The following is a 26889-nucleotide window of genomic DNA, read 5'->3' as shown; positions in this document are numbered from 1 at the left end:
TATGCGGGGCGGGTTTTTTTAATTAGGGAAGCCAATCCCTGGATTGGGCATTTTTCAATGCTCTGGGATTGGCATCCCTAATTGAGACAGGACTAATCTACAATCTATATTGGAGAGGAGAGCAAAACATTCCCTTTAATGTTGATGTACTGTACTTCTAATAAGGGGGGGCTGCTCTTACATCCACGCCCCCCCTTACTGTCGCCCATCACCGGCTACCGCAAACATAATTATCACATATGATCTAACACTGGGGTAGCCAACCCTAGTCCTCGAGAGCTACCAACAGTGCATGTTTTGCAGGTCTCCTCACAGAATCACAAGTGAGCTAATTAGCTCCATCTGTGTATCTTTTAAAATGTGTCAGTGATTAATGAGTGCAGCAGCTAGGTTATCTGGAAAATGTGAACTGTTGGTAGCTCTCGAGGACAGAGGGTTTTGTTGATCAGTTGCACAGGAAAAGGAGCAGATATAAGGTTTGATTTGACGTTTGGCCCCCGCTAGTAAGGATCGATGGTTAATGAAATGTTTCATTTTTCAGGGCCCTGAGGAAGACCTGCGAAGCGTACGCCGGCCGACTCAGCCGTGCGCACGTTCCTTGAGCGATACCCTCTCGAATTGTTGTGTGTGTGTCAAATGTATTTATCAGTCCTTTTCAGGACTCTAATGTAACGGCAGCCTAACAGTCTTAAATCCCCCTAAGACCGCAGTTACAGCAACGATAGCTGACAGCGGTACGGGGCAGGACTTTTGACTGACGGCTAACTGAGTAGCGGCATTTGTCCCTGCACAGGGAATGCTCGCTTGACTGACGGTTGACTCAGTAGCGGCATTTGTCCCTGCACAGGGAATGCTCGCCTGTTAGCCTAGCTACCTCGGACCCAAGTAACGGCAGTCCCCCTGTCAGCCGTAGCACGATCAGCAGAAGCTGTCGGCGGCACAGGGAGAGACTGACTGTGTCCGACGGTGTTTAAACATAGCAGCTATCTCCCGTCTAGGGAGTGTATTTCCGAATAGCACACATTTAGCTAAGGTGACTATACAGCCTCGCTAGAAATAATATCATACTAGCTGAAGGACATATAGCCCTTATCTATTTTTGGACTAATTTATAATTGGCATAGAAGTAACACCCATCGGGCACAGCACCAAGAAACGGTTACTTGACCAATTGACTCAATTAGTCTTTAGTAATAAATTTAATATGCCTATTATACCATAGACTGTTATATATTTGGCTCAGAAGTAAAAATCATTGTGCTAATTGCCAAAAACTCTGATACCCAATAAATTAATCAGTCTGTTATAAACAATTTATTACTAACTATATACGCTATATTGTAACACTGCTTAGTACACAGTAGCTACCTTTAAGGCTGCAGAAACTATATTCCAGCACACACCAAACTTCGACAGAATAAGTATCGACACCTTCTCCTTAAAATAAATTTACATATGATAGAAAGGAATATTATAAGGTGATACCATTATAAACCTATTAAGGTAATCGCTCCTCGAACTCGCACGTGCCTTTTAAACACACTGTTCCCACTTGTGTATATGTTATATGTTTGTTTGTCATATTTTGCGTTCCTTTTTAATGATAATCAATAAAAGGTATATTTTATGACTCAAGTTCTTATAAATGGTGCACCACCATATGACAAATCTTTCTCTTTCCTAATAAAAGGTAGCTCTCGAGGGCTAGGGTTGGCTACCACTGATCTAACATATGCGATAATTCTCACAAAAGACAGCTCTTGCGTTAAGAGCTGTCTTTTGTGTTGACCCGGTGATGAGCGACGGGTCCCAGCGGCTCCCCCCTCCCTCTCTTACCCTGCCTGGAGCTGCTGCTGCTGCAGGGGAGCTGGCTCTCCTCCTCCCTGCACCTGGAAGAGGATGTACAGTGCAGGGAGGAGGAGGTCACAGTTCCGGTCAGCACAGCTCTGTGCTGCCTGGACACAGGTTAGGGGGGGTCCGTGCGGGGCAGCGAGGGGTCGTGTTTGCCCGATAGAAGCCCATAGGGGCCTCTATGGGGCATCGCCAGATTTTTCGGGAGATGCCCCCCCGCCACGGTAACCCGGCGGGGGATGATTAGAGCATCCCAAAATGCGGGGGTTTTACCGCATTTTTAGTTTAAAGAATCTCTCCCAAGACCACTAAGCTCACAGACATGAGCAAACAAAAATGTGCATAGAAGAGACCCATGGAAAATCTCAGGGCACTACACTTATAGTAGGACACAAACCTAGAATTCCTGCTTTTATAGTTCATCACCTAATGGAACTTCTCCAAAAGGCTAAATTAGTTCTGCAAAGAACACATTTTGCTTTATTCATTTTATCTGTAGAACAATCTGTGAAACGGAACTGTGGTGATACAGAAATGATCCTACCTTTCATTGCTGGGCTGGAATTTTGTTAGCAGCGATGGTCGCCTCCTCTGTGGGAGCAGAACAGAACTATGGGCTAGATGCGAGCTGTAATCTCTTGAATGGTGTTGATAATCTAGAAGATTGGCATCCTGAAGAAAAACATACACAAAAGATTTAGATCTCCATGACTTCATATTACAGAAATATCACACAATCAGCAGTTTAAGTTTTTCTTTCTTCATGAGAAAATTTTTCTGAAGACTAAAAAGCGGTGTAGTGTCCAGTAATCTACTATATAATAGCGTAAATATGTCCTTCTGTCTGTCTTTCCATACAAATCCAGTTTACAAGCTATGAATGTGAAATTTTACATACAAGCGTATTAAAACGGCCGAGGCAACAAAAAAAAAATAGGGTAAATAAACCAAAATTAATTACGGTTAAATTTTAATGAATTAAAAACCACAATTTTTGATTTTGGTGATCATCGATCACACCCACTGATACAAGCCCATCAAACATATGCTCAGTATGACTCACACCGATTCACTGATTGCCGATAATCTCTGAACTGAGCAAAATTCAGGGTATAAAACACGGCTGAGACAACTAAAGAAATTCCATATCAAAATTAATTACGGTTATTTTTTTATTAATTTAAAACCACAATTTTTTATGTACGCTCATATGTATGTTCCAGCATACAGTAACACCGGAATGACTAAAGTTATTTACCCAAAACTTTGTTTGCAGATTATAAGTAATATGTTTACCAACACTGTGGGGGTAACACACCCCTAGGGGTGGGGCAGCAGCACAGAGTATTTCAGGAGAGAGCATAACTCCGGAATGGCTCAAGCACTTTACACCAAACTTGGTATCAATTACATCTGTGAACAAATACTGTGTGGGCAACACACCTCTAGCAGCCCTAGGGGTGGGGCAGCAGCACAGACTATATCAGGACATGCATGATAAGTCAGTGATGACAGGGCTGCATGTGACAGGGACAGTGACATGATGTGAGGGGGGGAATGGAGATCGCATGAACCCACACAGAGTTATATAGTGGCAGTATCAGGGTCGCCCCAGCAGCACAAAGTATATCAGGAGATGCATAATGTGCTGCGCTTTAACGTAAAATAATGAAACAACAAATGTTATTTATACTGAGTGTTTAATTTGATATCCCATAGTGCAAGGTAACTGGGTTCCTTCCTGCAGTGTTGTGTATGGCTCAGGCTACTAATATTATGGTGTTGATTCAGGTTAGTTTGCAAAAACAAACTCCTTCTTTAATGGACAAAACCATGTGCACTGCAGGTGGGGCTGATGTAACATGTGCATAGAGTGAAAAGGTCCATACACACTGGGCGATTTCTGCCTAGCGTGTATGGACAGCGATAACTGCTGTCATCGCTGGGGGGGAAGAAGCTCAGTGCATACACACTGAGCAGCTTTTCCCCTACCCGGCACGGTCAGTGGAGGAGGGGGGGGGGGGACAGCTTTGCATAGCGCAGCGCTATGCAAAGCTGTCCTCAAAGCCGCTTATCTGCTGGTAAAACCAGCAGATGAATAGCTATCTTGGCGATGATGCAGAAGCGCGCATCACCGCTCATCGACGGGCCATATATACTGGGTGGCTTTGAGCTGAAAGCCGCTCAAACTTGCTGTTTTCAGCGGCTTTCAGCTCAAAGTCACCCAGAGTGTATGCCTTTACATTTGAGTTATTTTGTTTCTGTGCAGAGTAAATAATGGCTGCTTTATTTTTACACTGCAATTTAGATTTCAGTTTGAACACACCCCAACTCTCTCTGCACGTTAAATCTGCCCCACCTGCAGTGTCCATTAAAGAAGGAGTTTGCTTTTGCAAGCCAGCCAGAATCACCACCTATGTTCTTCTATACAATGCTTTTGGCTAGTATGTAGTGTTGGGATTACTGTGCAGCACATGAACAAAATCAGGGTAAAATTAAATTTAAAATAAACATTTTGCACAAAAACTCTAAAAAGGAAAAACAAAAACACCCAGGAAAGGGCTTGAGTAAACATTCAGAATGAAAACCGTAGAAGAAAACAATTATCGAGAAATCTGAATTATTAGACAATGTTTCTTTTTTTTATATATATATATATACATAGGAATCGATATATAACATAAGGAGTTTGTACAGTAATTGTGTTTAAAAATCCTGCATTCCATGCACATATGCCAATAAAAATATACTGTATATTTGTAGTATCTGCCAGTGACCACGATAATTGGAAACTGTTCAGGGGGAAACACATGGACTAATACGAACTATGATTTTTACCATTTTAACCTTTGCTGCAAAGAAGCGACGTGTATGGACAACGATGATGAAAATCATTCCTGCAGGGAAAGACGCTCAGTGCATACACACTGAGCAGCTTTCCCCCTGCCCGGCGCCGACGGGGGGCGGGGGGACGGGACGATGTTGCATAGAGGAGTGCTATGCAAAGCCGTCCTGAAAGCCGCTCATCTGCTGGGATAACCAGCAGATGAACGGCTTTCCCGGCGATGTTGCAGGAGTGCGAAACAGCGCTCACCGCTCATCGCCGGGCCATACACACTGGGCAGCTTTGAGCTGAAAGCCGCTCAAACTCGCCCAGTGTGTATGGGCCTTTACAGGTCCAACCTAGAGACTTTGCAATCTCTGTGTCTCATGCTGTGTTTTAGCAGTCTATAAGGGGTCAAGGTACAAGCAAGGGCATGGATTCTCTTATGTAGGGTTTATCCATCACCCGCGGACGTAGCAAATGTGTAGCAACCCTGCAGCACTTTAGAAGTCATGTCCAATGAGTCATGCACTGGAAAGAAGCCTCTCCCATCTTCTCTCTATAGCTTGCACAGACATGTTAACTCTAATTTAGTTGCTGTTAAGAACACCTATTTGTTTCCCTTTTTATAAATTGATGCACTAGCAAGTTTCATGCTGCATATTTAAAAAATAATAATATTACCCATAAAGCTCAATGTTTAGCTGTCCTCCTAGACTTAGATCGGTCTTTGTTCCAAAAACGCAAAATGGCATGTGATGCCATTAACTTTACTACACTGCAATGACATGAAATGTGATTTTTAAGCACGCGCCCACTGTGCACGCCACCCTGAAGCGTGGCGAGCCCCGCGGAACGCGTCCTCCCAACCTTTTCATACCTCCACTATCCACGTCGGCGTGGAGTGGATTTTATATAGTGTGGCAAGTGCAGCTAGCCACGGAGCCCGAAGCATGGCAAGCCCCGCAAGGCGACACTGATTACTTTACATGTATTCCGCGTCCGCTCGCTGCGCTCGCCACACTATATAGAACCAACTCCACGCCGTCGTGGATAGTGGGGGTACGAAAAGGTCAGGAGGACGCAGTCCACCACCGCTCGCCACGCTTTGGGGTGGCGTGGATAGTGGGGGGGTTTTAGGAACACATTCACACCTGCCATACCATACATCTGAGACAGTAATGAGGACATGTGTTAACGATAAATTTTAAATGTACTTAATAATAATAATAATAAAGATAACACATTAATTAATTACATTTATAAACAGAAATCAAGTGAAACAACAAGAATAATGATAATTAATGAAGAAGAAAAAAAGGACAATAAGAGTCACTATGAAGGCAGTGCATTTGCCTTGGGAAGCAGCGCCAGAGCATGGAGAATGCGGCGAAAGGGATTAGTAGAGCCCAGAGTCTTCCTCCACATGAACTCTTCCAGGTTCGAGTCCAGATTTTTGCATGACGTGCCTCTTTGGCGCTTGTTTAGCCATTTACACGCCCCTCCGCTCAATGTTTTGTGTGTGAACCCCTGACTCAGGGTCAACAAAGTAAAATCGATGGTTGACACGCGCGTGCTCATATCCTGCCTGCTAAAGCTGCTCCGTGTTGTAGGCCCTCCAACAATCTGAATAGATCATCGATCCAGGAGCAACGAAATCATTATGGCGGCCATCAATGTACTGGCATCTCTCTTCTCCACTGCAGTGACAAAGCAGGCACCAGTCTTCCTGCAAACCCCTCCAAAAATCCACTGCTGAGGCAGCACCCTTCCCACATGATTTTTACGCTTCACCAAGAGGCTTCCATCCACTTCGACCACCATGCCAGGACCACCAATTTGCCTATGGGGCTGGGAAATTAAGTCCATAGTGCATGCCTCCCGCATTAAGCAGTTGTACTGCACTGTGGTTTTGATAGACATGTGCAGTTCCCGGTCACAATATGCCACACTTGTCATCTCCTCCGCCCAGGAGTAGATAAAGCGGAAAAGTGTGAGGAAGTGTAAACAGCACCCCGGGAACAAGTGCGCCGCTCTGAGGCTCACCTTTTTGCGGCAGGCCTTAATGTGGCAGCGCCACATGCTTTCCTTCACGGATAGCCGTGACCGGCAGCACCTGGTGGCGCTGGAAAAACATGACAGCCTCCTCCTCTGTATTTGGCAAGGTGAACATGGTGACTGGTTCACCTGCCATCACTGTCACCTCTGTCGCGTTCTCAGCTCTCCCTGATGCAGCCATCACTGTCAGTTATTCACCTCAGACTGAATCGGACAGTGGCCGGTGTGATTTCCTTACGCTAGCGTACGTATGTTAATTGGGGGCCCTGGTACTACATAAGTACAGAAATATCTCAAATGTACAAAAAAATCACTATGAAATCCTTAATTCATGCAGTAACCTTGCACAATTATAACCACAAACCCTTAAGCATCCTGTTTCAATTACTCCTACAAAGCTACAAACCCGTAAGCAAAACTGCACCACAATATCATCTCTCTCATCTGTTTAGGCAAACTTAGCATACGGTACCATTCTATTAACCTGCCTAGGCCTTCTCTATGATTTTATCACCATTTTACACTGTTCCTTCAAATCTTAAATTATTCTCCTTTATTCAAACAACCCTCAGAGCCCCAAAGCAACATTAAACTGCATATGGGTCTGCATGAGGATTAGAGTCTGAAGCTAGTCATACACTAGGGCAATTTACAGGCAATTTGGGTTCTTTTCATGCAATTGCAGCATCCAAATCACATGTGATTGTCAGCAGGTTCGTTGTGATGAGGAGTCCTGGGCACATCGCGCCGGAGCCTGCGAGTCGCACCGACTGTAGAAGCGATCTGTTGGCTTGCATGCGAGCCGGCAACTTGGCTGGGATTGCATGAGTTATATCGTATGCGAAAGGACCACATACTGTACAATATATGGTCCAGGGCGGCTCACTGGAGGACTGCAGGAGACTTCTCCACTCTAGGAAGTTGCCCTAGTGTATGGGGTCTATGATACATAAGATGCTACAGATGTACATATGCATGGACCAGTAAGAAAAGGGAAATGTGCTTAGTGTGGCTGTATGGCTAAAGATGCCCATACACTTGAGCAACTTATCTGAGGCTTCAAGTCACATATGATTTCCTTTGAACTCCCCCGCAGCTTTCCTGGAGTCCTGCATGTCCGATATTGTACCGAAGTGCTATTTCACATAAGATATATTGCATGTCATTTATCTTACTGCGTACACATGTACCATATAATTTAGAATTTCAGAGAAATGCCAATCAAGTGAGTCATGAGACAAATCACATGCGACATCCTGTATTTGTAGGTACTAAAAACTCACTGTGCACCATATTGCCTGCAATTCCGATAAAGCCATAGTGCAGCCCATGCTTTATGCGTGATCCTGTGACCATCGCATCAGACCTGATGTGAAATGCATGCGATTTTGACACTTTTCATCCAATCTCTCGCTGAAATCAGATGAAGTGACCAGATTGCAGTGGAATCGCACTAGTGTATGGCCCCCTAAACCTTCTTGTCAGTTAGAGCAATATTATTGCAAGTACAGGATGGATCTCTTATCCCATTATTCCGGATTTCTCAATATTTTATACTCACCTGTGAAGATGTGTCCTCCGGTGTCCATGGCATCTCCCAGCGCACAATGCTTAATTGGGACCGGGAATGCTCAGGAGATGGAAGCGGGGTGCCTCTGAACCAGAGGGCAGGCGAGCATAGTGAGGGGGGGGGGGGGGGCTTTGAACAGGTAACATATGGGCATACAAAAAATAACGACATTCCAAAATATTTCAGATAATGGCTATCCGGATAAGGGATACTCAACCAGTATAACGATATAAACCTATGCATTTCAGTTACCGATTGCATTTAAATACACAATACACAAACTAGCATGTATATGTAACTTTATGATGAATATAGTAGAAGCATCATCAAATTCTGTGTTTGTGAAATCCCATGGAAGGATATGGGCGTTTATAGGGTTATACAAATAAGGAGCTGCTGGATACCGTGGTGGTATTTGGAATAAGGGCACTTGTTTAGTATCACGGCGGCCGATATATCGGATGCGATATCGGCAGATATATCTCCCGATCCGATGCAATTTTTGACCTGTTCATATCCCCACTATCCACTAAGCATGGAGTTGATTTTATATAGTGTGGCAAGCGCAGTAATCCGCGGGGCTCGCTGCACTCGCCATACTATATAAAATCAACTCCATGCGTAATGAATAGTGGGGTAATGAACAGGTCAAAAATGGCATCGAATCGGCCTACATCGCATCCGATTTATCGGCCGCCGTGAAACGAAACAAGTACCGGAATAAGTGCAAAAATAACTCATGGGATTCAGACAGGGCCGGTGCAAGGCACCGGAGCGCCCCAGGCGAGTCGGGGTGGGGGCGCCCCGGTGCTGGGGGGGTACCTATCCTGTGGCGCTGTGTATTTAAATCTGGCGGCGGAGGCAGCGGGGGTCCCTGCAGTCCATTAGAAATCACGAGCGCTATCCGCCGGGCTATGCGGAAGCGCTTCTAGTGTGAAAACACTGGCAGCACGCTGATTGGCTGAGATCAGCGTGCGCCGTGCTGCCAGAGTTTTCACACTAGAAGCGCTTCCGCATAGCCCGGCGGATAGCGCTCGTGATTTCTAATGGACTGCAGGGACCCCCGCTGCCTCCGCCGCCAGATTTAAATACACAGCGCCGTAGGACAGGTACCCGGGCGGCACAAAATGCCGCCCTCCAGTGGCCGGCGCCCTAGGCAAATGCCTAGATTTGCCTAGTGGTGGCGCCGGCCCTGGATTCAGAATAAGCTCATGGTACCATGTGTTGATCAAAGCTATGAGTGCTGCTTTTATGCTTGGGGAGCTTGAGGCAGACATGCACAGCATCTACAAATGAGGCTTGTGGGCATGCCAGCAGTTCACAAAGTGCTGAGCGTGGCCCAGGAATGCAACATTCCGTTGAAGCCACGCACCCTTTTGGATAGTACGGATATTTGGCTGCAAATGCAAATCTAATAACCTACAGCTATCAACATTTTTCAACATTATAATTTGAACCAGCGATAATATCCCAAGTACTAAAAATACCACATATACTCTCTTGGGGGCCCATTTCTCAATTAATATTTATGAGATCTCCCCAAAAACACCCATTTTTCTGGTACCCACTAACCTGGTCTTATTTACTGAATTTACGAAGCACCAAGCAAAGCTTGGCCCCTCAGCCATTGCCATCTCGCCTATGGGCAACAGATCACTAAAGATACTTCAGAGGAAACCACAAGATTCTTCCTGGCGCTCTCCACTGTGTGGGCAGCAGCAGTTTCCCATGGCAACCATGACTTTTACCTCGTTTTATATTATGTACTATATATAACTGTTGGAAACAGATTGGTTGTTATGGGCAACATCCACAATTAATTAGAATCATATCCCCTATTACGAGGATTTGAGAGATCCCCTATCATTTCTAGAAGCAATTTGTATTCACATTGACAGTAGCTTCCATACTCACATTCAGGCCTTTTTGAGGAAAAAGAAAAAATGTACGCATTCAGCGCTTACTCTACATTAGCGTAGAGGAAGTGACTCACTGCCTAGTTCTCCTAGTGAAGATTATAATGCTGTGATATCATTGTCTGACACCTGCTCTAGCTGCAGTGCTGCCGACAGATGTAACATTTCTATGGAGGAAGCCACAATGCATTTATGTATGCTTCAAACAGTCACTCACAAATCATAGGATCAAAAGGACATAAACAGAGTGTACCGTGTACCGTATCCCCTCGCACTCGGCACACTATTATATCCTCACTCTATGACCACTTGTTAGTAAAATATGATCCAAGTCCGTCTTAAAAAAAAAAATGAAAATCTTGTATCGGCCTTTTGAGTGTTGACCATGTTTACATTAAGCTTGTGTCCACCTTCTGTCATTGTTGACCAAAGGTATGTCGAACACTAGGTGTTGACCTAGTCATGAGTCCAGGTTTAAACGGATGGGTGTGGATCATAGGGTCAACAGTTTCTAGGTTGACCATAAATGGTCGAAAGGCAACAGGGCGACATGGAGAAAAGGTTGACACAAGCAATAAAGTACATGAAACGGTCAACGTGCTTTTTTTCACAGGATTTTTTGTGTCAGTGTTGACATCTATCGACATGGCCTCTCATTAAGTGTAGACCATATACTCACATGGCTCGCTTTGTTGGACATATTTTGGGCATGGTGCCTCCCTGCGCTTGGTACACTTTAATATTCTCAATTGTAGTCCATGTGGTTTGTAGAACATGAAAAAGTCCATCTCAGATGGACAAAACCATGTGCACTGCAGGTGGGGCAGATGTAACTTGTGCAGAGAGAATTAGATTTGGGTGAGTTATTTTGTTTCTGTGCAGGGTAAATACTGACTGCTTTATTTTTAGACTGCAATATAGATATCACTTTGAAGTAAAACCGCACCAAATCTAATTTTCTGCACAAGTTACATCTGCCCCACCTGCAGTGCACATGGTTTTGTCCATCTAAGAAGGATTTTGTCAGAAAGAGTGAACTACAATAAGGCCCAAAGTGTAGAAAACTCATGTCGACCTATTGCGTGTCAACCTTTTGTCCATCATTCATGGTTGGCTGTAGACCTACTGACTGTTGACCTATCATCCGGATACCAAAGAGATAGTATGGTCAGGGTGCCGGGTTCTGGCTGTATGAGCTGCATACCACACCTGTCTGGTAAGTCTAGTAAGAATGGCTGGGAATGGCTTTTGCCATTTCACCAGGTCCAACCTCATACTAGGTTACCAAACAGCAGGTAGTACAAATATAGGGGCAGGGATTCTTTTAATGCTTGTAAATGAAAGTGGATAATTGTCCATTTGTTCCGAAATGTTGGCATCTCTGAACTTTCCATCTCTCTAAAATGGGAAATGAGAACATATTCCAATGACAGCCAGGGGAGGTTAGCAATGTTACATCCTGTCCCTTCTCTCCTCTTATTAATAGATTATGGATGTGCAGCTAACAGCCTAAATGCTTTCGGTATTTTATGACTGCAGCATGCTCTGTCTGCATTTATGTCCTTGGGGGAAACGTTCGCTCCATGAAAGCACAGTTATGCCATGCAGATCTTGACCCTCTTCAAAATGCGAGAGAGTGTGAGGAGGAGAAAATAGAGATGATCACAATGCTAAAAGATTCACTCGAGCACATAAAGGTGACTTCAAAGTCCACTAGAAATACAATGCACATTGCTTCTTATAAAACATTTATTTTAAAAAGGTACACGCTAAACAAAAATATAGTTTGTTCTAGCGAAAAACAAAATATCTGTACAGTACTTCATTGGTGGATGTGCATCCCACATATAGTATGTCTTTGAAAGTGATATAGATATCTCTATCTATCTATCTATATATATAGAGATGCAGAGGAACCGGCACTCCTAGACGATGTGTGGGTATAACTTGCCCCGGTGCCTTCCTAACACGGAAGGTGCGTGTATACGGGGAGACGGTGAGGCGGCACTCAGAGACGTACATGAAATTCAACAAAACCCAAAAAGTGGTTTTAATGTGACATGTATCAACGTTTCGGGGCTGTGCCCCTTTCTCAAGCCAAGTCAAACAACAAGTGGAAAAACCATGTACACACAGTGCATAAATACCTGAAACCAAGCTCAAGCCGCCTCCTCCTCCTCCCTGCGCCCCGTGCTTCCGTTCAGTCCCCAGCCTCCTCTCACTAGCCTAGGGGGGCTGCAATTTCCTGGGTACTGCTCGTTGCAGTCATTAATTATTTGCAGGTTATTAGTTTGATTTGCTCTGTACCAGTGTTTGTATGCATTTACTGTAAATAAATGATGTGCTCCGTGCACACAAACACAGGTACAGAGCAAAATACACACTTTTAATAACTTTAATATTATTTAAAGTACACAAAATGATACTCTTAATAAAGATCTACACACAAATATTATTAAAATAAAATAAACTTCCATGCACCTCTCTGGTGCACTGCATAGGTTCTTTCAACTGCATCACTCACTGAAGTCTGGGCATGCTCACTGCAGAGGAATTGCTTTTGGGCTGCACAAGCATCATAAGCACTGTAGCTCTGGCGATTTGCACAGAATGGCTCCCTGGTCCAAGCTATTGCTGTCATCGCTCCATTTACTGGCAGCCCAAGAGGGGGAGGAGTTTCCAGCTCTTCCTGTGTATGATGGGCAGAAGCAGCTTCCAATAGGAAGCTTTTACATGCTGAACTCTCCACAGGGTTGGACTGTTGCTGTGTCTGCTCTGCTGCTTCAAGAAGCCTAGTGAGAGGAGGTTAACAGCATGTCAGAGACACAGACATTCAGCACCAGAGTTCCGGAGGTAGCGCACATACCCTGCGATTGAGGCCCACAGGGGGGAGAACCCGAGCTCTTGTGCTATCTGTCTGTGTCTCTGGTGTTGTGATTTTAACCCCAATAGCAGGAGCCATCACTGATGCACACACATACAGACAATGCCCCTTTCACGCTGCCGCCAATCCGACCCGGGTTAAAAGTTTTACCTGGATCAGACCCGGATTACTGGGCAGTGTGAATGGGTAACCCGGGCCGAGCGACCCGGGTCCTGTTCACATTATAGGAAAGCGCCAGCATCAGCTGCCTCCTCCCGGCTCCCTGATGAGGCACCACCACTCCGGCCGCCCCGAATGATGTTAGCGACCCGGCTTATTGCTTGGTTACTGTGGGAGCTTCACCTCGCAAATTGCAGGTGTGCGACCTGGCACTTGCGATGTGAAAGCGGTATTAACCCTACAAGTGCCAAGAAATTTTAATAAAATAGGTGTAAAAATTGCTAAGCAAACATTTTTATCCTTCATAATGACATGTAAATGTTTAGCTTATAAGAACTATAATATTTTTTTAAACAACATTATTTTAATTTGAATAACAAATGTGAGCGACACTGGCATTTATAACTGATATTTTGTGCATCTCTCACCGACATGTTGGCACTCAAAGGGTTAATGTAGCAGTGAACCCAGAAATGTGGAAGTACACCATAATTCAGGAAAACTTTCAAAAACATAACAAAAATATGTAATATATTTAAGAATTATTCGGTGGTATTTTTCTCTGCATGTAACCAAACGGCAAGTATCGTTAAGTATGATAGCGCAGACGTATTGAGACCCTTTCGGGGTCTGTTAATGGGAAACTTTGAAACTCATTTTTTACATGCGTCTCATTTCTCTTTTGCAGCAAGTGAGTAAACTATAATCCTACTAGAGCATAATACATCCTTGTCATAAAGCAACAATCAGGTTATTACCATTGGCAACACAGCAGACACTAATACATTGCTAATTGGGGAGATAATAATGCATTACCTCCAGCTTTGCATAAAAGCGATTAAAAAGTAACCTTTGCACAATAATTGCTCAGGTGCTAATTACAAGCACATGCCATTCTGCAAATCTCCCATTGTACGCAGCTCGTTAATAAAGGCCATTATTTCCTCTTCCAGAATCCAGTGACCTAGAATAACCCCAGAGCCCAAGTCTCATCTAGATAGAATAATCACACTAGCTGAATCAAATACCAGAGCGCTTTGACGATACATTAAGAAGCCACAAGTTTATAGCCACAGATTTCTTCAGACATGTCACCAGCACATTTTACCCCACACAGCACTTTGCATACCTGTGTGGTATGACTTCCTGATAGTTGGGATTCTGACGGAACCCTTGCAGGTTTGCTGCACTCGCCACAAGTTCAAGTCTTCCGTAATGGGGGTCGTGGACCCCTATGAGTCTGGATTCCGACTGTCTAGCTTTACCAGTCAGGATTCCAACATCATTCTACTGACCGTTTCCGAATGTCTTGAGGCCGTCAGGCACCCCCTCATACATGCTCCTCAGCAACAAGATAACCTGGAAGAGTGCATACCATGCGTACATACTGGCATTGGTGATCGCCATTGTAGATCACTCACAGTCTACAGATTATGTAGGATGATTCACTCTAACACAGCACTTCTCTCATACTGTCTATGGGTTTTCTAAAGACTCCTACAAAATTCCTCAACAACAAAACAATCTACAATTAAGAATTATGGGCCAGATGTATTAAGCCTGGTGAAGAGATAAAGTGGAAGGAGATAAAATTCTAGACAATCAACTCCCAACTGTCATTTTTCAAACATAACTGATTGGCTGATGCATTATCTCCCTTTACTTTATCTCCACTCTATCGCTTAACCAGGCTTAATACATTTGCCCCAATGTGGGCTAAAAATATACTACTTACACAATACTAAATATTCATAACTATACATATTATAATGATGCATTAAAGCTACACCCAGTAGCCCAAGAGCCACAAATGACTCCATTAATCACTGCAAATGGATCGGCTGCTGCTACTGCAGACGTTGCCCCCGCAGTGGTGCCATGATTTGCGGTGTTAATGCATTCAGTGGCCTAAATATATCAGTTACAAATAATCCTCACAGTGCTGTCAGAGGGATTAAAAAAAATAATAATGTGGGAATCAAAGTGTACCTTAGCCTTAATCTCCCGTCACGTACATTTGTACATTACACAATATCTAGTGACATATTCACAGCTCATTATTATGTATGCACACAAGACTCCTAGAAGTCAGACGGATCAATACCCTGTGAAAACTTTCATTAGGAAGGATCAATAATCAATATATTACTAAGAGCACCAGGAGGCAACTCAATATAAATTTCTTTATAACCTTGATAAAAGGCACCTTGCAAACGATGTTAACCATTTGTTATCAGAAACGGCTTCTTCACAAACACTGCATAATAACACTGTCTAAACCCGTGCTCTCCAACCTTTTTTGGGGTGTGAGCTACTGTACTCAGGACAAAAAAAAACTGCCTGAAGAGCTACTAAAATTGAAAAGAAAAAAAAAAGAAATCTGCATAATAAATCGAAAAATGCCCTTTACACATTATGCCACACACACTGCAATGCCCCTGACACATTATGCCACATACCACAATATGCCACACACTGCAATGTCCAATGTGGATTGGTGGGGGTGGATAGCTCTAGTGTGGACCACCATTACATTCCATTAACACTTAGCACATACTAATCTCTTCACTAACACTTTCATATTTTAATTACATTTCATTATTTTTGTTTCACTTTCTGTATATAGCTTCAGCTTCCTAAAAAGTTTTTTCACTGGCGTGCTGCCCTTGGCTTTCTGGTGTATGCTGATTTTTTGGGGTGTCGCAACCTGCACTTAGATAACGTTAGGGACCCCCAATACACAGAGAAGCCTTGTCAATGGGGCTTAATCATACATTTGCGCAAATATATGTAACCAAGAATCCTGTTACTGGTATCATTCAGGGTGCTGGGGGATACAAAGTGTGTTTTTCTATCTCTATAATCGGTCTGTTACTACCCAGTTTGTTTTATGACAGTTTCCAACAGAATATGCTGCGCTATATACGAAACTGTAAATAATTAAATAATACATTGACTTAATTTAATATGCGTTTCCAAATGTCTCAATAAGAAACATTTGGTCTAGGGGTGCCTTGAAAAAAATGTTGATGCTGTAGGGTACAGTAGACCAACAAAGTTTTAGAATTATTGTCCTAACCAAACTCCCCCTGCAACATGAAAGACAGGTGGTCACCACTATCAACAGAAGTCATACATTTTAACCACCCTTTGTTTCTAATCCAAATAAATGGTAAATAAGATTTGCCAGAACTACAGGAGTCACTTGAGATAAATATAAATTAAACAATATTTTTTTTTTTTTTAAATGAGGCTTCAAATTGGGTTTCCTTAAATCTTTGTGTCCTGAAATAAAATTTACCTTTACCAGTAAACAAGTCTGATATCGCTAATCTGGAAATCTATTATGGCAAAAATGAAGACTTCGCAATTGTTCTGTACGTAGACATGATCAAGTATTTTGTCCTACAATTATCATTGAGCTCTACTCAATATTCCAAAGGAAGGGTAATGACAGGGACAGTAGGGAAAGACAGGATATAGCCATTAATAATTATGTTTTAGCAAACTATAGGCTCCACACTACAGTCCCCTTACAAATAAAACTCCAAGCACTGCACAGTCCATAGAATAGCTTTAATACCTACAATCATTTAACACTGGAAGTTCATACTGTATACTTAAGAGCAGCTGTGAAACAACCAGTTAGGGTGTTTATAGTAAATCATTAATACAATATACTGTTCGGGTTTTCCGCTAACCTTGTGTAGCAGATAAATTACTGGGAATTATGCAGCAGGCGCCTCAGCATGTAATATACGTTTTAATATTTCAAAAGGAAAGAGGTTTGAAGATATAGGGCAAGATGTATTAAGCTTCAAAAAGTGATAGAGTGGAGAATGATAAAGTATCAGCCAATCATCTCCTAGCTGCCATGTTACAGGCTGGTTTCGGAAAAAGGCAAGAGCATCGGTTGGTCATTTATCACTCTCAAAGCTTCCTACATCTGGCCCATAAAATGGAATACGGTTTTGGTGCGCCATTTGCGGCAATGGATGCGTAACCGTGTGAGATGTATATGCGTCCACGTTTGCCAGCATGCCAGCTGCCAGGATGGCAGAAATGCTGCGTTGGTGAGCTGAATGACAGCGACTCCGTCTGTACTTGCTTGAAGCAGGATACATGCGTTCAAAAAGACGGAGCTCAGCATCCTGATATGGAGAACCACAACATGGGCTCCATAGCCACCCTAACCCCCCCCACCCTCCTTTGTAGTAGCCCAACACTTTCCCCCCCCCCCCCCCACCATAAACACACACCGCATCCTGACCCTTGCCCTCACTGCTAGTGGCTAATCCCTACTGCCCAAACCTACCCCTCCTGCCGCGCAGTCTGTTGGTGCCCACACACGGTGAGGTGTGTGCTCGGTGCGATTTGAGCTATACAACGTGTGTTGTGCAATTTAAAGTTTCAATGCTACACTATGCTTTTTGAACTACATAAGATTTGGACAAGGCTAAAATATGCAATTTAAATATGTAAAGTATATATCGCATGTGATTCCCTACATAGGGTGCGATTTGAACTAGACACTATATCTGGGGTAGCCAACTCCAGTCCTCGAGAGCTACCAACAGTTAATGTTTTGCAGATCTCCTCACAGAATCACAAGTGAAGTTATTAGCTCCACCTGTGGATCTTTTAAAATGTGTTTGTGAGTAATGAGTGCACCTGTGCAGCAGCGAGGTTGTATGGAAAATGTGCACTGTTGGTAGCTCTCATGGACTGGAGTTGGCTACCACTGCACTATATGATGTATTACAAAAATACCTGCCTGCACATACTATTTTGCCTTGCGATATGGACTACACTGGAGTGCGAATCACTAGGCAAAATAAACACAATGCGATGAGAACTAGATGCAATTTGAACTAAAAAAGTCCTGACCAGAAATGGTCTTCTGACGGCAGTCGTTATGCTGATCGCCTTCATCCTGACTGTATCCCCTTATAGCAACCAATCTTCTAACCTATTTGTAAAGGTGCCCATAATCTAGTACTATTTGGGCCGATTTCACAAGATTCCGACGGATCGGGCCAAAAAAACTGCTCAAACACATCCGATTTGGGACGATTTCTCCGCCTCATTCGTCGGAAACCGATGCACGGTCCCGTGGGCATCAGGCCAAATCCTGGAGATTGAACCACCTGCACATAAAATCTATCATATCAGACCCATCAGCAGCTCATCGGGCGTGCTATTTAGCACCCACAATGTATTGTATTCGATTCTGTTGCTGTGTGCCAGTGGTGAAGCACCACTGGCACACATCTATGTGCAGGGGCAGGCATGGGCGGACAGCAGAGAGTGGTGGGCAGAAGCAGCTGCAAAATTTAAAAGAACTCTTTGAAAAGACTATCCGGCCGCTGACTGGCTCAGAGAATTCTCTGAGCCAATCAGCAGCCGCCCAGATGGGAGGCCACCGATTGGCTGAGAGCGCTCTCAGCTAATCATTGGCTGACCAGTCTTAGGGGGGGGGGGGGAGTTGACTACTGCTTCCCCCACACCTGTCAGCTGCCTGGCACCTGACGCTGCCTACCCTGTCACGATGCCTGGCTCTCCTGCACCCTGCCGACGCGGCAGCTTCCCCGGATTTTCATATGCGATAAATCACATGCGATTTATTGCATGTAAAAATTGGCAAAATGTCAAACATGGCCAAAAAGTGCCAAATTGAAAAACTAGCCTCCTGGGGAGCTGCCAGGGGAGCTTAAGGTGAATTTGGTCTGACTATTACTGAGGACAAGTCGGACTAGTTTATGGTGGCCTTATGGACTACTAGTTTATGGTTGCACTCCACCACTTTATCCATCTCCAAGGCTTGATACACCTCTTCCAAATATACCAATATCTGGTCCATCCAACCATTTGTACACAAACTAATTGTGGCTGCTGCAGTCTACCTGCATTATTTAATGGATGTTGGATGTATCCCACGGCATTTAGCATACTCTCAATTTATATCTTAGAGGAAAAAGAATGTTTGTGCTTAAATTGTACTTCGTTTTGTTTGTGTATACATCTGGATTTAATTGTGTTTTGTGATAAATATGACTTCATTAATTATTAATTACACTGTCAAATGGAAGCACTGAACTCTATGTGAACCAAAAAGGTCTGGGGTTTTAAGTTCAGTTAATTTATTGTTTTTAGGTCACAATATTTAAGTAATTTGTTCATTGGCCATATGTATTTAGAAAAAAAATAGTCCAATTTGGTATGCTTATATACTGCGCTATGGAGCAAGGTTTGTGATTATAATTTTTTTATGTTAAGGAGCTATAAGTGGATATTGATGAGATTGGACAATCACCTGACTGGCATGGAGTAGCTCTGTCTAATGCATGAGAAACAAAAGACCTCATTGATGTGCACTGAATATGAACGGTACACAGCCTATAAATTGTGTCTTGAAATATAATAAAGTCGAAATTACTTCATTATCAGTACCATTGTTTAGAGGGATATATTTTAACAACCAAATGAATGCTAATAGCCCAATGATGATTTTCCCTGGAAAGAGCCGACAAAAAGGATCAGTCGCTCTAATACTGCTTTCACATTGCTAAGCTCCGTCTGACCCTGTCACTCTGTACCTGGGTCACCCATTTCACACAGGGCGACCCGAATTTAACTCTTCGGGATGAACTTCCAGGTTGGTCGACCCAGGTTATTCACTTTGGTGCTTTCACACTGTACCTCGACCCGGATCGACCCAGCACCAACCCGGGTTAGAAGTGCAGTGTTAAAGGGGTATTATAAGAAGGGAGCGTGTAGGATAGTGAATATACAGATCCAGGTGTACGATAGAATAGAGGTTATAACTGGGTGGGTGAACTGGGAAAAGAGAACAAAACACAAGTTAAGCAAGTGATGAGGACTGGTGGGTTTTAATAAACCGGTGCATTCTCTGGGGGCATTTTTAAACAATGAAGGGTGGTACACAGTTTGATGGCTTTTTAGAAGCATAGGTGGAGTCTTCTACGAGAGTGAAAGAAGGAGAAAGATCTCAACTGTTTACGGATTATTTTCTATATTATTTTGCGCTCCCTGATATTTATCTCCTTCTTTTGCTATTGTTGTACCTAGTAATTGTTCCAGATTACAACTGGGAGCTGCATACAAAGAAAAACATCTAAGGTTATTGATTATAAAGTCAAATTTATAATTGTTTGCGCTCGATTTTTTTTTTCTATGAGATTGGAAGGATATGCAAAGCAGAGCAGAGGCAAGGTAGCAGTCAAAAGAATAATCGGGGGGGGGGGGGGTGTTGAGGGCATTCAAGTAATGGGTCAACATTATATGGTCAACATGCACAAGGTCATCACAGACAAAATTTTACACAAACAGAAGGTCAACACATAAAAAGGATGAAAAGGGGGGTAGGTAACTGCGCTATGTTTATTATATTATATATATTATATTATTATTATTAATTTCCTCATAAGCGCCTTAAATTCACCTTTTTTACATAAAAAGGATGGCATGAGTTTTTATTTGGAATATTTTTCCCTTTATTTGATATTTTACCATCCTCGTGGAATAGGATTGGGACCGGTAAAGCACAGCTAGCAAAACGATACACTAATTTGGGGTCCACGTCATGAAATCTACAAATTGACCCCAGAAAAAAAAAAAAATCAGGGAAAAACTTATGCTGACCATTTCCATGTCAAATTTTGTCTATGTCAACTATTTGGTGTCAACAGACACGGTTGAAGATAAATGTGTGAAGAGAAAAATCAACAATGTAGGTTTCATTTCTCTTCAAAAGAAACGCAGAGAAGAGATGCAGATGACCATATCATTATAACACAATGCAATAAATTGTGGGTAAGGGGAAGCAGCAGGAATTCGCATGAATTGGGTGATGTTGGCACCTCCCCTCTCTATGGACCCATGATCCCACGTATTAGCACACCATTCTGCCATTGCACTAGGAAGTGGGCAGGCTGCAGGGAATCCATTCCAGGGTTCTGGGGGCTAATCTGGGGATGTAGGAGAGATAGATTCAAGGATGACCAAGAGATAGCAGATTTAATGGACTATAGAGAGGATGCTGTGGCAACAGTAAGAAGTAGGTAAGGAAAAGAAGGATGTGGCAAGAGAGTAAGCTCAGTCTTAGGCATGTTGCATGTGAAAAAATAACTAAAAAACATGAAACTAGAACATGCAGGGAGTTGTTAAGAATAAATGATAATTTAAAGGGGAAAAATATTAAAAATAACACATGATATAAAATATTGTGGTTGATGGTGGTCACAGCACAGAAAGAAGTTAAACCTCGTGCTAGGGCATAATCTGTGAACACAGAAGGCTTCCACTTGGTGGGCAGGAAACCCTTCCGGGAGATCTGGTATGTCCATCTTGAAGCTCGGATTCAAGATACAGATGGTGAGCTGGGTCCCTCAGCAGAATCCTGGAAGTCTGTTTTGGAGGGAACTTCTCCCCAACTCCAAACATGCTGGCACCTGGGGCTGTGGCCTTCACCACAGGTGGACTAGGCCACAGTGAAGTCACAACTTGTCTCTGTCTATTGGGTACATTGTTAAATGTGAGTAAGCATCGGGCAAGCAAGACACCACTTAAATTGACTTGGAAGGAACAGGGAAGACCTATCCCTGGTGGTATTGTGTGTTGAATTAGGATAAAGAGGACTGGGAACAGTCTTTTTAAGACAGTTTGAGCAAGAAACATTTTGCCTTCAAGGCGATTGCCTTGGTATCCTGTGACTACAGGAGTGCGCCAAACACAAACTGGTTGCCCGACTGATCTGGGTTAAGACAGGGTCTCCAAGTCCTGGCCTTTGCCAGCTACCACCTAGGGCCTAGACCAGGGTTCCTCAAACTACGGCCCACGGGCCACATGCGGCCCGCTGAGGAAATTTATATGACTTCCTGTGCCTTTAAATACAAACACAGCCGCTGCCCGTTTTTATTCCACCAAAAAGATGGCCACGGGAGGGCTGCGCACATGCCCGACTGCATGCAGCTCCTCCCATGGACCTTTTTCTCCCATCCATGCGCAGGTCTGCCCACCTACGTGCAATGTGTCGGGCTGCAGCAGGAGGCAGGGAAACAGCTCCTGTTTCCGTTCCTGCCATACACTAGGCTCCGCGGCCAAGCAGCCCCGACGCTGGGCTGTATGTCTGGTGGGCTGCAGCAGGAGGTAAGAAGGGAGAAAGCTCCCTGCTCCCTGACCCCCCCCCCCCCCCCCCCACACACACACACACACACGAATATGCGCTGATATATAGAAGTCGAGGAATGGTGCGCGGCCACATAAAAAAAAAATGCACACCACTTCCTCAGTGCATCGGCGCAACCCCTCCCTCATGTTTTCCGGTGGCCACTGGCTGCTGGCCTGGGTAGCCTTGGCAGAACAGCGCCAGGCTGGTAGTATGTGCTGGCGTGTATTCCTCCGTGCTCTGGGCAGGTGAGGCAGAAAGGTCTGCAGCTGCCGCAGGGAGCTGTGTAACTAACTAGAGATGGTACACGCAGCTCCCGGCCACCGCTTGTGATCCTAGACATGAGCAAGCGCTGGGGTGGGAGACTGAAGGAGGCAGCAGTGCCGTTTCTGCTGGGAATGCAATGAGCATTTAACCCTTGGGATACAAGCATGTAAACACCCTGTACAGGCAGATAATAAGATATATGCAGTGTGCATAGGAATTTGTTCATAGTTTTTGTTTTTACTATAGTCCGGCCCTCCAACGGTCTGAGGGACAGTTAACTGGCCCCCTGTTTAAAAAGATTGAGGACCCCTGGCCTAGACCATGGTGAGTGACCAGCACACACCAACTAAGAGGTGTGGCAGCAGTGTTATTGTATGCAATTTGCTTTAAGAGAAACCAGTGAACTGTATTTTTCCTATCAATCACATGAAATCTATACATTATAAGTAACAATTTCTGAAAAGTGTTGGCTTGAATAACAAAATGAGAGGGTGAGGGGATTTGAAATCCCATTGTTTTGATCATAGTTGTGTTCTCTATTAAACAGTCTGTGGTGGGCCAGAAACAAGAAACCAAAATATACAAAAAAAAAAAACCATTTCCCCTCAGAGCAAGAACATCTAAACAGATCAGAGGCCTGTGCTGCATTTATATTTTTAGCAATCATGTGACAGAAAACCCATGTGTCATTAGGTGTCTGTAAGCACCCAGAGAATACAAAGTGAAAAACACACCTGCTCTCCAAGGAAATCTTCATTATACATTATATTTTTAAATTTGCTTATGCAAAACAGTTTACCAACATGCTGGGTCTTATGCAACAGTGCATTTGGAATTTATCACCAAAATTGTTCCAAAATTATTTTGTAGTCATCCTTTTTTATTATTATTAATTTGTATTATTAAATTTTGTAAAGACCTTCAGTTAGAGTAGCGCGTTCCCGCACATGACTTGCGAGATTCAGGACCCACTGAAGTGCTGGACAGCATACGGGCACTTTATTTCTGGTTCAAGCATTTTTCTGCATAATAAAATGCATTTTTAGAATGCTGGACTTTGTGGTGTTGCAGACCAAGGTGTACCAGTTTTATTAGGTTTGCTCTTATTAATGCTTCCAGTTTCCACCGGATTCTGCAACACACTTCTGAGGTTTGAAGTGCCAACAAATGCTCACGGTCTATTTTAGCCTGACACATTACATTTAATACTACTGTATGTGCTAGTGTCTATTTAAGGGAAGTTCAGATGTGGCACAGAAACAAAGACACTTTGAAGCTTTATCCTTATCTTTTGGCATAGAAAATACACTATCTTAAACAAACATCATCAAACAACCGTTTTCCCAAACGTACAAAAGAAACTGTAGTGAACTTGTAGGGCCCTCAAACATTAAAAAGGATTTGGGTAGATAAAACACAGGTGTATTGTGTCTGCAACATCTATTTATAAGGTCTGGTGCTGTTATCGTGCCAGAGACAGATTTTCATAGCAATGATTCTGAACAAAGTACAGATGTTATCTGGTCCATAGGTTGACAGGGTCTAAAGGGCCCCATACATCAGCAATTAATTGTGACAATTTTCAGATATGGAGATGATTGCCACAATTAATTTTAGATGTGTGGGCTCCCCCTTTGGCAATCCCAATCAAAATCGCCAATCGATTGCTTAATCAGGTTTTTAAACATGTTTAATAATCTGGTATTATCTGCAGATCTTTTTTATATGTGTGGGCATTCCCAATTCGTCTTCTTCATCTATTTACATTATGAACAGCTGAAATGACAATAGATTGGGCAATTTCCAGATATGAAGATGTAATCTTTAGATGGAAAAATCTGCCGATCACTGAAATAAATCTGTAATGTGTGGGCAAAGTCAGATAGATTGTAAAATCCATTTATCTGGCCAAAAAATCCCTGTATCTGGAAATCCATAAATTGTGATTGCTGATGTATGGGGCCCTTAACTCTAGGTCAACACCACATGATAACATAAGAAAAGTCGAAATGAAGATATTAGACGGCTAAATCCTCCATCAATACTAATATTACAGAATACTCACAATGGTACATGGTTCCTATAAAATAGCAACAGATCTTCCTGGGGTCTTCAGGTTGTTGTTGGTGACAATGTGGTCATATGGCCTCTTATCTACATATTGGTGAGATTACCCTGCGATACCTACATATTTGGCCGGTGAACTCTCTCTGTATTAACTAGGGCAATTGGTGTATTCCCGCCCCAAGTAAACCTTAATCGATCTCTTTCAAAACAAAATTTGTGGCCATATTTACAATGCATCAAAGCTTTAAATTGCTTACTGGAAGCATGTCGATTCCTCATCATTGTTGGCCCTAATGAATAAAATTTGATCCTTGGGGCCTGATTCAGACCCATTAGAAGAAATGCGATTTTGCAGCCCTGCCGATTATAGAACGACCGCATATGCGCATGGTTCGTAGTGCACATACACAAGTCATCTGTGCGAACGTAGCAAGCGATATATGGTCATCGCTGGCATTTTGCAACTTTACTGACAGTCGGCCAAAGTAGTGGGAGGCACACCAGCGTTTTCTGGGAGTGCACAAAAAAATGCATGCGGTGCCCTTCCATTGGGAGGGAGGGACGCGGACATCAACAGCAGTCCTGATCTTCCCACAGCCTTCGCAGCACTAAGATAGTCAAAACTTACTCGGTGGCTGTGGACAGGCAGGAAATCCATTAGATGATGAGTGATTGTGAATGCATTTCCCCAATATGCACAGCTGTGAACATATTTGTAGCCATACACAGGGGCGGGGATCCATACTGGCAGGACGGCGTTTACCTGATTGCTGGGTTCCAAAGATTCACAGCCCAGTGATAAGATCTGAACAGGCCCTTGGCCTCAATGGAATGCATAACTGCCATCCTTAATGACACTGTACCCAAATTCCACATCACATGGGACCCATGGTACTCTGATTTTAATAGAAGGTTGCCCAGACTAAATTAAGCCATTTTGGTTTTATTTTGCAGTATGTTGCCATAACGTATATAAATACTTTTCATCCCCCAGAAGGAATGCATAGAATCTTCTCCCTTTGAGCGGCGGTGGAGAGAACGCTACCGTGTATATTTATATACACTATTGTGGGTTTCTGGTATATTGTTTTTGTAAACTAGATTTCTTGTAGTTTCTGTTTAAATAGTGACTAATTGGATTACTCATATATTTTATTTAAAATGGTACTTCCTCATTTTTGCAGCCACTGCTACGCCAGTTATGTTAGTCAATAATTAACCACTACGTAAGGATTTCCATCATCCCATCGCCACACTTCGGGCTCGGTACACAACTACTAAAAGGTGACAGGGTGGTGGCGTTACAGTACATAAGTTCCGTAGCATAAGCGGTGGCCGCAACAATGTCAACAAACCAAAATAAATAAAGAGATTTTAAAAGTCGACAGTTTTCATACTTTACCATTTATGTGGAAACTACAGTGCCCAAAGCATGGCAAAGGGAGCAGTACCCTAATTTGGGGTTTCATTTCAAACTTTTCATGCCTATTTTTGTGCCTACCTTTCGTCCCAGTCCACCTACACACTGTTAACCCTTTATATACCATAACCTTACAGACAACTGGAATTTGGTACTTTCCGATAAGTTCCTTTCTTTAATTCCATATGGGACACTTAAAAGTCGTTACAGGGCGGTATAGTATAGATGGGTGATCAGCGGAGATGGCACTAAGTTTGTGTGTGACTGGTTCCTCCCCCAGACCAGTTAAGAAATGGAGAGACGAAAAACACAAACTGCAGAAAAGGAGGTGAAACAAATTATAAGAATAAGGAAACCTTAACAAGCCACCCAAACCAAGGCAGTTAAACTGTAATCGAAACAGACACACACAATAAACTGCAGGAAAAGAACAGCACAGGGTGGACGACCAATGTCCCTTATGGAAACTGAGTAAAAGATTTATCCTTAGGTACCATAATCCAGTTCTCTTTTATCCATAGGGAACACTGGATAGTCTTTACAGTGGGGACAACCCAGAGCTCCCATTATGGACGATAGTACACTGTGAACCCTGAAAAATGGAATGGCCAAATTAAGACTCTTCTCTTTATAGATTTGATATCTTTTGCAAACGCACAACTGCGCGGTCTTCATGAAAAATTAGA

The 26889-nt window shown here is 43.3% G+C and overlaps 1 protein-coding gene across 15 annotated transcripts in view; it reads right to left on the bottom strand.

The window, feature by feature from the left end:
• Positions 1 to 26889, bottom strand: part of NCOR2 (nuclear receptor corepressor 2) — a 351963-nt gene that overhangs the window by 229899 nt on the left and 95175 nt on the right. For all 15 annotated transcript variants that reach the window (XM_083150819.1, XM_083150847.1, XM_083150856.1 and 12 more), the window contains exon 3: positions 2396 to 2523. In XM_083150819.1, coding sequence (XP_083006945.1) covers positions 2396 to 2523 — 128 coding nt within the window. The remainder of the gene's footprint in view (positions 1 to 2395; positions 2524 to 26889) is intronic.

This window comes from Crinia signifera, chromosome 1 (genome assembly GCF_055691185.1).
Source record: "Crinia signifera chromosome 1, ASM5569118v1, whole genome shotgun sequence".
Classification (NCBI taxonomy): domain Eukaryota; kingdom Metazoa; phylum Chordata; class Amphibia; order Anura; family Myobatrachidae; genus Crinia; species Crinia signifera.
Note: the sequence above shows the minus strand (reverse complement) of the source record. Positions and strands in the feature narration are given on the sequence as shown.